The sequence below is a fragment of the Dipodomys merriami genome, unplaced genomic scaffold (genome assembly GCF_024711535.1).
Source record: "Dipodomys merriami isolate MVZ:Mamm:240054 unplaced genomic scaffold, mDipMer1.0.p SCAF_64, whole genome shotgun sequence".
NCBI lineage: Eukaryota > Metazoa > Chordata > Mammalia > Rodentia > Heteromyidae > Dipodomys > Dipodomys merriami.
In genome coordinates, this window is record NW_027206224.1 from 103,392 (window position 1) to 117,017 (window position 13,626).

Genomic DNA, 13,626 nt, shown 5'->3' on the forward strand with positions numbered 1-13,626 from the left:
TGGGGGAAAAAAGAGGGGGAGGAAGTGAGGGGTACAAGTGGACCCTGGAAAAGCTGACATAGCCTCATAATTCCCATCTCTGTGCAAACATAAAACCAAAACCAGTTTCCCTTGGCAAGAATGCGAACCACAAATAGGCTGTGCAAGGCTGGCTCCATGCATTCCTTCACATGCATCCTCCTGCAAAGACTAATTTCCTTCTGGGTGAAGTAGAAAAATGGAACCAAATGCTGGAAGCATATAGACTTAGGCCAAAATGATCTTTGTAGAGGCAGGGTGGTGGTGAATGGGCTGGTCCCTAGCCACAGGAGGCTGGCTGGCATGTAGAATCGCTGCTCCAAGGCTCTCATGTGAGACTCACTGGGTCCCTCCACTGATCTCCGTATCATAATAATACCAGCGCTGACATCACAACGGAATCAGTCCAACAACACGGGATTAAGTAAGAGCCTGTCATGTTCTGATACCCCTCCAGGAAACATGGAGCTGGTCTGGAGAAAGTCAGCTTGGGCCCAAGCCATGCTATATTAACTACAGACTAGGAAAAGCTTTGAAAGGTACCAGTGTTCTGACTTTAGTGATGAACATTCCTTGAGTTTGCACTACTCATCAGCTGTCCTTCCTCCCATGATATCTTTATGTAAGAACTTGTTTAGTTCAGCCTTCCAAACCTTACAGATTTGGAAGCTGGGGTCCAGAAATCCTAACATCATGCAGGGAATCCTAGCAGCAAATTGGGCCAAGAGCCCATAACTTCTGATTCCTATGAGCCCAGTGATATTCCTAACACAGGATGGTCTCTCCAAACATATACTTTCTTTTGTCTTTGTGGACCTGGTTAAATTAGAGAAAGAAAGAAAGAAAGGGGGGAGGGGGGAGAAGTAGCAGCATTTTTCCCAGCCCCTCTCTATTCTCTGTCACAGATTACATTTCAAGCATTAAGTTCCCCATACAATGGCATCTCTATTTATACAAAGCTGTAAACAACGAGGAGAGCAGAGGGAAGGCTGGTAATAGATTTCCACCAGGATGTGCCTGACCTGCTTTTTTTCAGCCTCAGTAATTAGAAAGGCAGTAGGTCTGCAGGAATTATTCATATGCAGCAAGAGCCGTGCACTATACATTTATGTTAAACATGTCAAATGCGATTGAAATCATGCCTGCCAGCACCATATTCCATAAGCACGCTTTTCCCTAACAGTCGCCCAGACCTTGCCAACCCATTAATACCTCCTCTAATAGCAATCTTCCATAGATTCAAATCAGGGACGCTCCACTGCACTAATTGCTCTGTGTTAGGTGAGCATCATGGATTTAAAAAAAAAAAAAAAAGGTAAAATCCCTTCAGGTTCTTTCTTTAGAAAAAAACACTCAAAACTACAATTGTAAGAGAAAGTTTTACCAAAATTTTATTTATATATATATATATATACACACACACACACACACACACACACACACACACACACACACACACACACACACACACACACACACACACACAACGAATTTTCGAAGCATTATCATGATGTGAGTTTGAGTTAGTTGTCCAGCCCTGCCCCCTAGTCTGCTCCCCCCAACTCTTTTAAAGCACCAATACCCCCTAGTCATGAAGTCTCAAATTACCCTAACTACACCCAGCCTGGGGTTCTGTGGCTAGAAACCATGGCAGCTACCGCATTTCAATACCCATCTTGCTATGATTCTTTGCCAACAGTTCAATTTTTACCCCTAATTATTGGTGATAAAGCGGCACATTAATTGTGTATCATTTAATTTACAGCAATTAATGATTGATCGGCTAATTACTGCATTAATCACTGTTTAGTGGCTGACACTGGGGGATCTTTCTAGAACACACATTCAAATCTATTCCGGTACAAGATGACAAAGGGTCATTTTCATGTTTTAAAAGAGGAAACCACGAAGTTGGACAGTGGAAATGGCAGTGCATTAGAGAAGAGGCTTTGCTTCAAAGACTCTTCCTGTTTGTGTCTTCTCCCCCACCTTGCCACCCAGCATTGGCCCACAGAGAGCTTTTCATGGGCCTTGATTGGATGTTGACCCCTGTTTACCAAAGGCTTGTGTGTTGTGTGTTGTGTGTGTGTGTGTGTGTGTGTGTGCGCGCGCACGCGCGCGCACGTGCCCACCGCTCACCATCACAGAATATGCAGGTGGCTGGGGCTGCTGGGTGGTTCACAGATGAGATGCTCAAGCCTTCCAAAGGCCAAGTTTCTCCACCAAAACCATTTGCTAGCTGGAAGGGCTCTTGACTCCATACGCACAAGATTTTTCTATGTCCCCAACCTGCTCTCAGATTAAATATAACAAGGGCTCGTCAATGGCCTGTTCCTGGCTGATGGTTTAGTTCATTTTGAACCTACTGGTGGCAGTTGTGTTATTATTCTTCTGGTCAACTTTGGGAGAGTGTTACTCGTGTGTGTGCCTGTGTGTGTGTGCACGCGCACACGCACCCCTGTACTGGGGTTGAACTGAGGCTGGGTTTTTTCCTGTAGCTTTTTTGCTTAAGGCTAGTGCTCTACCACTTGAGCCATAGCTCCACATCTGGCTTAAATTTTTTAGTGGTTAAAGTAAGAGTCTCAAGGACTTTTATGCCTGGCTGCCTTTGAACCTCAATTCTCAGATCTCCGCCTGAGATAATCCCAAGGTGCTAGGATTACAGGAGAGTGCTCTACTATCTGAACCATGGCTCTATTCCTGGTTTTTTTGTGAATGGTTGGAGATAAAGGTATCATGGACTTTTCTGTCTGGGTTGTCTTCAAACTTTAATCCTCAGATCTCAGCCTCCTAAGCAGGGAAGACTTCAGGCATGAGTCACCAGTACCTGGCAAAAGTTTTAACTCTTCATGCTTTGAAGAGAAAGGAAACCTGGATCAAATGAACTGAGGAGTTCATTGTTGAAAAGTTGCAGAGCATCATGGTAAAAGGTAATTTCAGGTAAATCTTAAATCAGTTAAGGGGCAAAGCAGTGTGAAAGTTTGAACCTATTTTTGGTATTCCTTATTTGCAACATGGTAGGGGCGAGACAATTATTTAATGTAGCGCACAGAGCAGGGGTGGGGAATCAATGAGATGATGCGTGGAAATCAGGGCTTCCCAAATCTGTTTCTCCTCATGGCACCCAGAGAAAAATGACCCAACTGGGAACAGGTAAAACTATAAGCAAACCTGATGTTAGAAGCTCCCCAGCCCCACCTGGTCAACTCAGGGGCCATGGGGAGCAACACCCATGCATCTGTGTGTCCCTGTAGCAAGCCTGCCAAGCAAGAACAGGTGTGAAGCACTAGAATGGTGCCCAGCATGGAAGAGAGCTTAAAGCAGCCTTCGCAGGACCTGCAAAGGTATACCTGCCATGCGGGATTTCAGATGTTCCTTTGGACCACTGATAGCTGCACACGGGACTGTTTGAATTGATTGATGTTTAGTTTACTTACTCAGTGAATGACCATACTAGCCCAACTTTAAGTATTCCACAGTCACACGGACTAGAGGCTACTGCATTGTGCAGTACAGATGCAGAACCTCAGCACAGAAGCCCCAAAGGACAACACTGATCTATATCATGCTAGGCATTCTTGAAATTCTCGTCTGAGAGGCCTATAACCTCAATGAACTTGTGACCACAGGATCATCAATGCCGTGATTCAAATCACCATCTTGATGCTGCAGCTGCCACCAGAGCAACCACATCTAAATAAAAGAATCTCAAAGAGGGATACCCAAAAAGAAAAGCAAAAGTCCTATTCTGATTTAACACACACACACCTAAAATTTCAATAAAGATTATCCATTCCTGCACAAACCCCAAAACTACATAATCAATAGTTGAGAAAATGCCAATTATCCAGGCCCAACTGAAATATTATTAATCTGCATCATGAGCAGCCACTAATCAACAGAACAAATTGTGAAATCACTATTTATTTATTTGCTGGGTGGAAGTACTCCTGTCACATTTAATCAGATAGGAACAGCTCAATTGAGGGAGTAAACAGAACAAATGTAGACTTAAAAAAAAATAAAACACTTAAGAATCCAAAAGAAATCTCAGAAAAGGTTGTTGGCACCTACATCGATTCCAAGATCAAATTGGCCCAAGTACCTTAATAAAGCCTGTCATTACACACTCAGATGCTATAGACAAAATTATGCCTCAGGGCAAAAGAGGATCACTTACAGGAGCCAAGGAAAAATTTTCCCTTCTTTCTTTCCTACTGTGCATCTGCCAGGGTACATCTCTGAGTCATTCATTCATTCATTCATTCATTCATTCATATTCTCTCTGTCTTTTGGAGATCTTAAAGATTAAAGTTGGCCTGTTACTTCAATGAATTCATAAAAAAGTGGAGCCTTTTTAAGGACATTTATGGTGATCATTTCACATCTTTTAGTAGGCTCATGAATGCCTGGCAGGTCCACTAGCCCTATGCAGACACACTCCCTCTGAATTATAAACATTCTGTTCAACAAAGCCTGCCCTCTATTGGACATATGGACTTAAGTACATGCAAAATTGCTGGCACACAGTGTTGCACACAGTAGGAGCTTTGCAAGCAGTGAGTGGATTCTTTTTTTTCTTTCCTTGAACTCTGGGTGCTGTCCCTCAGCTCTTCAGCTCAAGGCTAGCGCTCTACCACTTGAGCCACAGTGCCATTTCCAGCCTTTTCTGCTTATGTGGTGCTGAGGGCCTCATACATGCAAGGTAAGCACTCTACCACTGAGCCACCTTCCCAGCCCAGTGAGTAGATTCTTGTATTGTTTATAGAGTACTCTGGGCATGCAGTGCAGGAAACATATGCACCAACTGTGAACTGCAGACCCCACTAGACAGGTCGATGCTATTCCTGCTACCAGCTCTTCAACATCCTAGAAACCACATACAACCAGGCATCCGGTGACATTCATCTGGAAAACCTACCCAAAACTTCATTTTTTCTCAGCTTATCTAATTAAACAAACTCCTTCTATGGAGTTTGCTATATAATGGGCACTGTTCTTTGCTGTTGTTGTTGTTGTTGGTGGTGGTGGTCATGGGGCTTGAACTCAGGGTCTGGGCACTGTCACTGAGCTCTTTTGCTGAAGGCTAGTGCTCTACCACTTTGAGCCACAGTGCCACTTCTGTGTTTTTGGTTTTTGGGGGTTTTTTGGTAGTAAATTGGAGGTAAGAGTCTCATGGGGACTTTTCAGCCTTGGCTGGCTTTGAACTGCGATCCTCAGATCTCAGCATCCTCAGTAGCTAGGATCAGCAGTGTGAGCCACTAGAGCCCAGCCTGGGCACTGTTCTAAACTTTCCATTTTCAAATAATATTCATAGTAGTCATGTAGCATTAAGTATTTTTAATTCCCATTTCATGAAGAAACTGGGGCACAGAAAGGTTCAGGGACCTTAAGCAAGGTCACACAGCTAGCAAGCAGCAGATGTGGGCTTAGGAAACAGGTACTCAAAACGTGAAAACCCACAGATGGTTTGGAAGATCACCCCATCTTTACAGCGTTCAGTGAAATCCTCTGCCCTAATCATCTCCTTAGCGCAGGTAGATCTGATTACTACCTGAAGCATTTGTTCAGATCTCACCTTACTATTCAGGCAAAAAAAAAAAAAAAAAAAAAAAAAAAAAAAAAAAGTGCTCTTGGATCAGGCAAAGCAGCACAGGTGAAATCCCCCCCTTGCATGCCCAGGTGGGCCTTATCCACGAATGCTCAGCATCTACTTCCTGGTCCTATGCTGGAAATCCTCCTGGGTTGTGTGGGCCTGACCCTCCGCCGGGAGGGGGCGCTAAGTAGCATGGGCTGTGAAACGCGCCTGGTGTGCGCCCTTCCACTCACTCAGCTGCCTTCTCTCTATCTCCCAGGAAACCCAACAATGGCCTGTTGCCTCCTCTGCCAATTCCTCTCAATATCTGGAAGCCAGGACACTGCCTCTTGAGTCTCTCTTTTCTAAGCTGAATAGCCCCAATTCCTTCAGCCTCTTCTCTCCCAGGCAGTATTTCTAGTCTTCAGTCATTTTCATTGCTTTCCTCTGGCCTCTCTCCAAGATTCTCTATCTTGTTTAAATAGTGAAGGCCAACACTGAAATGATTTAAGAACAGTCTTGCCTGGAAAAGTAACAAAGGCCTCACCAATAGGGACCCAGAAAGGTAAACAGTTTTCTAAAAAAAAAAAAAAAAAAAATCAAGGTATTATAATATTAATAATGGTAGTAAGAATTAGCCTGACCAAATTAAATAATTTCAGTTATCTGTGCTATCATTTCCTCTCCTTATTGTGGGGATTTCGGGGAGACGGCTTTGTCCAGCAGGTCTTCTAGAGACCACTCTGCTAAAATCACTCAGGGCTTTTCTTTTTCACGTCAGCTTTCTTTCCCTCAATACAGAGATCTTGTCATCTTGAGAAATGGCTGTTCCCTTTCTCTCAGTACCAGCTTTTCTACAAATAGCACTTCCTGTCTTGGCTTCTTCAATTTCTTCTGCTTTTTCTCCTCAATTCCTCCTGCCTGGCTGCACGGCCTGTCCTCCCCTGTGCGTGACCTCCCCCTCCCCTGAACCCCCCCCCCTGCCCCCAGCATGTGGGTGCTGGCCCCGGGTGAAGGGCAGGACATAAAGAACAGGCAGGCCCTGCCGCAGCGCCGAAACTAAGGCAATGACCACCTTCGCCTTCCGCTGCTGACGGCCTCCGAGCATCCTGAGGCTGGGATGCGGGTGAGCCTGACCCAGTCGCAAGGAACCCATCTCCTTCCTGAACCTTCAACAATGACACAAAGGGCAAACACACCCACGCTAAGGCATTAGTCGAGAAACCTGAGCTCAACAAATTGAGGCACAGAGCCTGACACCTGGATGGAGAATACACAAGGTGGCTTGTGGGTCGTTTGAAAAAGGTCAATGTTATAACGGGGAGCGAAGGAGGCCACTACCCAAACAAAACGAAACCCCTCTCCTCCTCACTCAGAGCCGACAGAGGATTTGGGGTTAGGATGGCGGTTGCATTTCCTCCTGGATGTAGTGATGCCATCCTGCAGAGGAGACGCCCAGGGGGCCGGGGCCAGCCGCACAGCACACTACCTGTCCACTTGCTCTGCTCTTTCTCGCCTCCACTCTCCGGGTCTTTAGCAAGCTCTTCGGGGTCGGCAGCTGACTCACTGGGTCCTTCCACATCGTCAATGGCTTCTTCTGAAATAGAAGGTTGGCAAAGATGTCAGGGATGAAACACAGAAAAACGAGAAAGGTCTCTGAGCCCCTAGTTCAAAGGATCACCAAACAGATGCCGCCAAAGATTGTCTTTCTTCTCTTCCTTCCAGCCCCTGAGAGACTGGGCGTGCTGAGCACGTATCATGGCACGGGGAAGCAACTGGTATGAGGTTGTGACTCGCGCCAAGCATGTGGCCATTTGGCATTTTCAGATGGATTCTGAAGCAATGAACTCCTATCCTCAGTCCCTAAACTCAGGTTCTTACCCTTCAAAACGCAATGAAAGTAGCCACACATTATCTTCGTGCCTAGCTCCAACCTCAGAGCATCGAGTCGTTGGACCAAAACAGCCAGTCACAGACCCATCATTGGCCAGGCAGTGTCTGCGCATGTGCTGGTGGCGGTTGTGAACGTGGTAGTCACTCGTGTCCTTAACTCATAGAATACCAGTGAGATAGTTTCTTCAACACAAACAGTTCCACATACTAAATGCATGCCGGAGTCAGTGAGGAGAGGCCAAGGCATAAACATTCCTCACACACTTCATCCGCTTTCCTTTTGGAAGTCATTCCATTCCTTCCTCCTTAATAGTTCAAAACCAACACAGGAAAACTTGTCTGCAGCTGGCACACAGGGTTGCAGTGAAGGTGGAAGACCGGCCTTTCAACACGAGGTTGGACAGGAAGCAAATGCCATCTGCCCACGTGGCAAAGAAGAAAAGATACGCTAGACACCGAAGGCAAGAGAGTTCTCCTGGCCCTTTGACCCATTATCCAACACCAATATTAAGTAGCAACAGGCTAAATTTACAAGTAAAACACCCAAACCATGCACCAAAGAGCTATGCCTACCAAGGTACGAGTGTGAAAGCAGGGGCACGCGCGCACACGCGCGCGCACACACACACACACACACAGAAGCACACACGCATGCATGCACGCCACCTAAAGGCACAAGAAGGGACAAAGGACCAGGATACCATGGGCTAAAACTGTGCTCTGGCTAATACTAAGACAAGAGTTCTCTAACCCAACTCTGCTTTTAAATAATTGACCTGTTATTACCTCCAAGCCTCCAGAATATAGCCTCTAATGTTATACCATAGAAGGGGGGGATAGGAGAGAAAACAAACTGACTTCAGAGAGTTTCCAAATAGTCAAGGAAGAAAGCATTTTTATAGAATCAGATTTTCCTAATTCTAGAAAGATAATGCAGCAGGTCCAATGGCTGATCATAGGAATCAGACTAGATCCCATGACTAGAATCAACCACTTATTTAGGAATCAGAGAATGTTCTTTATTTATTAGCAACTAGAGGGGAAGGGTGTGAGGGAGTCATGGGAAGCACAGAAGGAATAAAACACTGCTAATTTTCATCACCAGCCAAGAGTGCCATATATAAATCCTGTCACTCCTTTTTTTGTGTTGCTGCACAGTAAAGTGAACCTCGAGCTGCCCAGCCCACCTTTAATTCAAACAAAGAAGAATTAAGCAGTCATAACTTGAAGTTAATCAAATATATGGCTCAATATTAACACCATACATCATTTAGTAGAGAAAAAAAGTATACATAATAACAAGCAAGTTACACACTGTGATGCATGTGCCATTTCAATTATGATTGGTCAAGATAGTCCCTGTACACTTTTAAGCTTTTGATAAAAAAAATTCCAGCACTGTAACTGTAAAATTCATCCTTAAATGGTGATATCAGCATTCAGTAAAATTGGGTCTGCTCAAATTAGTTGGGTCTCCAAAAATATACTCGTTTGTGTCAATACATGTTGTGATATAAAATATCTAGTACTGATACCTCCATCAAATTTGATTAGGGGAAGAAATGGCCCAATAGTACCCACTCTCTAGCACACACACACCCATTACCATGTTAGATAGAGACTGTCTGACACCTAAAACTAGAGGGAAAGGAATGACCATTTATTACCAAGGCCAGCGGCCTCTCCCCTGCATGTTATACAGCCACTAGCTACTGGAGTAGAGAGTTAATAACTCTTATCTGGTATCAACCCCATGCCAAACAAATGTATTCAGAAGACAAGAGACCAAAGAATGGGCAGACCCTTGATGTAATAAGCAGGAAAGCCACGTGGGTGCTCTGTGACTATTCCTGGACCCAGTGAGCCCACCTGGGGCTTTGCTTTCTTCTCTCCTGGCCTATTGCATGTATATAAAGTGAAGGTGGCTAAGTTCCAATGAGCAGGTTAACTGGTTTCAGGAGCTTATTTTGCTCCTCTTTTTTAAATTCAAGATTTTTAAATCAAGTCTTCCTCTTCTTGATTTGTCTGTGGTTCATTCACTAAAAATGCCATATGCATGGTAGATGAAATGGTTAAGAAGCTTCTGGACAAGCCAGCTCATTTTTACAGGGCATCAGTATCTTCATCTCAGCTAAAAACCGAGTTGCATTCAGCCAAGCAAAAGCTTCCCTGCAGTTCTGCATGCCACCTACAGGTGTCGCCCTCTGCATGGCAAGGCCCAGGAGGGCTCCTGACTGCAGGAGACAGACCAAGTCTGGGCGGCTTAACCTGAGCATGTGGAAATAATATACATCTCCAAGTGAACTGTCTGGTCCTGGAGAAATAAAATAGGACATTCATAAGCAGCTACACCATCTGTCTTTATACCATCATCATCAACAGTGAAGGGGTGGGGGGGGGGGAGATTGAACTCTTTAAAATGGATGAAAGCCCAGGCTGACAGTAACTGGAAATCTGTGAGCTCTGAATACCAATAAAGGTAGAGAAATGATTAAAAAGCAAGGATACAAACCGTGTATTTGTCTGGGCAGTTCAGGCCTACAATGCTCCGCAGACAGGGTATGTTTTTATTGGTTCCCAAACCGGAAAGCAAGGCCAGGCCTAGAGAAGGTTGGTTCTCCTGGACTCTGAAGCAAAGAGAGGTGCTGCACGTGGAGCCCTCGCTTCCTTTAGAGATGTGTATCTAACACTGGTCCTGGCTTTTTCCCTCGGTGGCAACTGGCCGGGGGTGGGAGGCAGGGGGGGCAGTGGTCATTACAGGTGCCTTGCGTCTTCTTTTCTATACTATCTACTGCTGACAGGTGGTGGAGACGAGGAAGTTTTGGACAATGATGGTTTTTCACTGGCGAATCCCATCTTTCACTAGAGACGTGGGGATTTGGAATTCCTCACCAAAACACACAAAGCTGCGGGGATACTGGGATATTTTCAAGACCAAAACAGACACATCAAAACCGTATACTTCTGATTCCAGCCAGATCACATCAGGAGTGCTTTCCGCTTGCTCAAGGGTGTCACCAGGACCTAGATGTGGGGCTCATCAGCCCCACCGTGCCTCCGTTGAGCTCTGGTTCATGGCGGGAGGCAGCAGATGCCACATAACCCACACAGATCCCCGCAAAACCCTGCGGAAGTTAGCCTGGATGGCTGGGCCCCCAGCGATGGCCCTCGAGCCTGTGTGTGAGTGGACAAAAGGGTTAAGGAAATGGACTCCAGTCTTGAAAACTAGCTACCTCTGCCTGCTGTCCCTTCTGCTTTTCACTTCCACGTACAACATGACTGATGGCCCCTAAAAATCTCTCTCCATCAGCACCTCCTTTCCACAGCTCCCAAACAGCGCTTTCAAGTGCTGGACCAGCCCTGCCTTGCTCCCATCACTGGCATCTCCTGGTTAAGGGCAGAGCCCTCGGGTGGGGGAGCCCTGGCAGGTAAACACATCCTAACAGGGGAAGCCTCCCAAGGCTGCTTCAGAAAAGTTTTGGCAAGGCTGCAACCATAATCCCAGAGAATCCCCCTCCAGCCCAGGTGGCTTCTGCTCACCACAAATGCCAATTGTTCTCATCACGCACCTTGTACATCAGGGAAGGTGGGCCTGGCTCCTGGAGGGGGGGGGGAGGGGGGGCCGTGCCAACCGGCAGCCCCGCAGAGGATTTGTAACCATTTACCAACAACCTGGAACGTGGTTTGTGAAAAAGCAGCGCCAGGCAGAAGTCAGAAATAGAAGTGGAATCATCACCAAGCCGGCGTTCAGCCTCGCACACCTCCTGAACGCATCACCCACAAGAAAACGGCGCCGTTGTGAAGAAAAGAAAAATACTGTTCCCCTCAAATAACGGGGGCCGAGTGATGTGTCCATTGGGGTATTTTACAAATCGCTTACAGGCTTGATGGAAAGGGGAGTCAATCAATGATTAAGACTAATCCCCCGGTTCCTGACTCTTAACAGGATAATGTAGATTAATTCAAACCTGACAAAGCCCCCACCTTGCTTCGATGTGATCGAAATTCAGGAAATTCTCCTAAGAATCAGGGTGTCTCTAACCAAGGCTCTTACACAAACGTGTTCCTTAAATAATACACCAATCTGTGATCCCCCAAGAATGAAATTGTTCTTTTTTTTTCCCCCTTTGGGGTAGAGGGGGGAGAACGACGTTTGTTGGGGGGGGGGAGATAAAGTGTGTTTGCCTGTCGGCAGGCTCAAGAGCTGAGAAACATTAGCTGTCATGAACCACAATCAAATCAGGTTTGAAATATTTAGCAGTAGCTTGGAAAATGCGGTGGTGCGGCTCTGACAGGATTGAAGTGCGCAGACACCCACTTTCCATTATAATGGAAATATCAGGCCTGTTCTGAATATGTATAACCCAGAAAAATGTATTGATTTTTCATTCGGCATTAAAAAAAATGAAATCGCCTGCAGCTGTCAAAAGCCTTTTGTTAAAAGCTCATCCTTCCTGGAATGAGGTTTACCAGAAACAAGTTTTAATTGTATATGGGACCTCTTTGGAAGAAAAAAAAAAATAACCAATCTGCTTACTTTGAAGATAGGGTTAAAGCTATTCTTTTCTCCATTTTCTACCTAATTAACCTAAGGATGACCACTGGGAGAGGTGGGAAGCTCAGACACTGACCAGCAGGAGTAACACAGGGTGGCAGCTACAAGTGGCCCCTGCTGGTGAATCCGTGGTAGAGAAGGGGAACGGGGGCTACGCTTTATCCTCTCGTTCCTTTTCCTCCAGTGTCCACATGGACTCTGAGAATCACTCACTGTATGTCCCAGCCAATCATGGACTCTGAGATTCCCTCACTATATACTCCAGCCAATCAGTTGTCTTCTTTCAGCCTTGGCTGGCATGACTTGGAAGGCCAGGGAAAGACGGTCTTCTTGGCATTTAGCTACCAATAAGAAACTTCTAACTAGCTACAGAACATGAACTGGCGTCTACAGAATATGCATGCTTCGTTTTGCCAATAGAGGCCAATCCGGAATGCAGGAAGCTTCACAACCATGTTTTATTCTATGCTTCTTTCCAGCTCTGATGATCTGACTGGAAGCTACCTGAGAGGCAGCTCCCAGCGGTGACAGTACCTCAGCTCCAGGGATAGTCTCTTAAATCAAGGTGGTTTGCTTACTGCAATTAGGAATTGTTCCCTTAGTGTCTCTATAAAGGTGACTGGCTGAAGGTTCTGAGGTGCGAACATGGAATAGAGCAGTTACAAACAAGTCTGTTGGAAGTCGTCTATCTATCTATCTATCTATCTATCTACCTATCTATCTATCTATCTATCTATCCACACTTTTTTAAAGCTGCTCACCAACTCTGTTCATTCCATTTTCTGCTTCCTAGCAGGTTATAAACGCATCAAGAAAATCACAAGAGAAGGACCTAGGAGCCGCATCTCAGTACGAGTGGGACATTGTGAAATTCAACTGCCGTGTCCCAGGCGTGAAAGCTTAAGATGAGCACGGACGTGGGTCGGGGATGGCGGGGAGGGGGGAGGGGGGTAGGGCTCCAGCTGAAGCATTCACTTGCTCACTCCGAGTATTAATATCCCCCCCCCCCTCAGGGTGTCGTTTCTTTTCCAACAGCCCTTACAACTCCAGCAGAGCCGACGGCGCTGGGTGAGAAGGATGATCCGAAACCTGGCCAAGGGGTCACGTGGGCCTCTCCTGCTGGCCTGGACTCCCCCTGTTCCCCTTTTCACTCAGGGTCTAAGAATTGAGCCAGGAAAGGGCAGAGGGAGGTGTTCCCCTCCAGGGGCGCTGTTGCCTTGACTATTTGCCACTTCCGCACCCATTTTTGCTCTGCCAGGCTAGGAGCACTGGGCTACCTGAGACGGATCTTAATTCAGCTTTGCCTGTGTCATTTTCCCACCCTAGTGACTTTATTTTTATTTTTTTTAAAGGAGCAAATCTCTAATCAGTGGCTTAAACAAAATTAGCTTGTTGAAGATGGTGCTTACAAACAGATTGGAGCCAATTGAGAGGAAAGAGGGCGTAGGCAGGAAAGAGGATGAGACCCGCACCCTCCTCCAGGGAGAAGCTCCTTTTCACACAGATTCTTCAGGTGTGTATTGACCGCAAAATTCTAAGGGCTGCTAGGCGCGCCTCTGCCCACATGCCTGATGCTTCTGGACAG

General features: G+C 46.0%; 1 protein-coding gene across 5 annotated transcripts in view; it reads right to left on the reverse strand.

Annotated features, from left to right (window-relative positions):
• LOC138815348 (zinc finger homeobox protein 3-like) overlaps nt 1-13,626 on the reverse strand; it is a 243,070-nt gene that overhangs the window by 38,535 nt on the left and 190,909 nt on the right. For 4 of the 5 annotated variants that reach the window (XR_011368300.1, XM_070004680.1, XM_070004681.1 and 1 more), the window contains exon 5: nt 7,083-7,190. Coding sequence is in view for 4 of the 5 variants with exons in the window: in XM_070004680.1 (XP_069860781.1) it covers nt 7,083-7,190 (108 nt within the window). In the remaining variant the exon portion in view is untranslated. The remainder of the gene's footprint in view (nt 1-7,082; nt 7,191-13,626) is intronic. The other variant, XM_070004683.1, reaches the window with a different exon arrangement.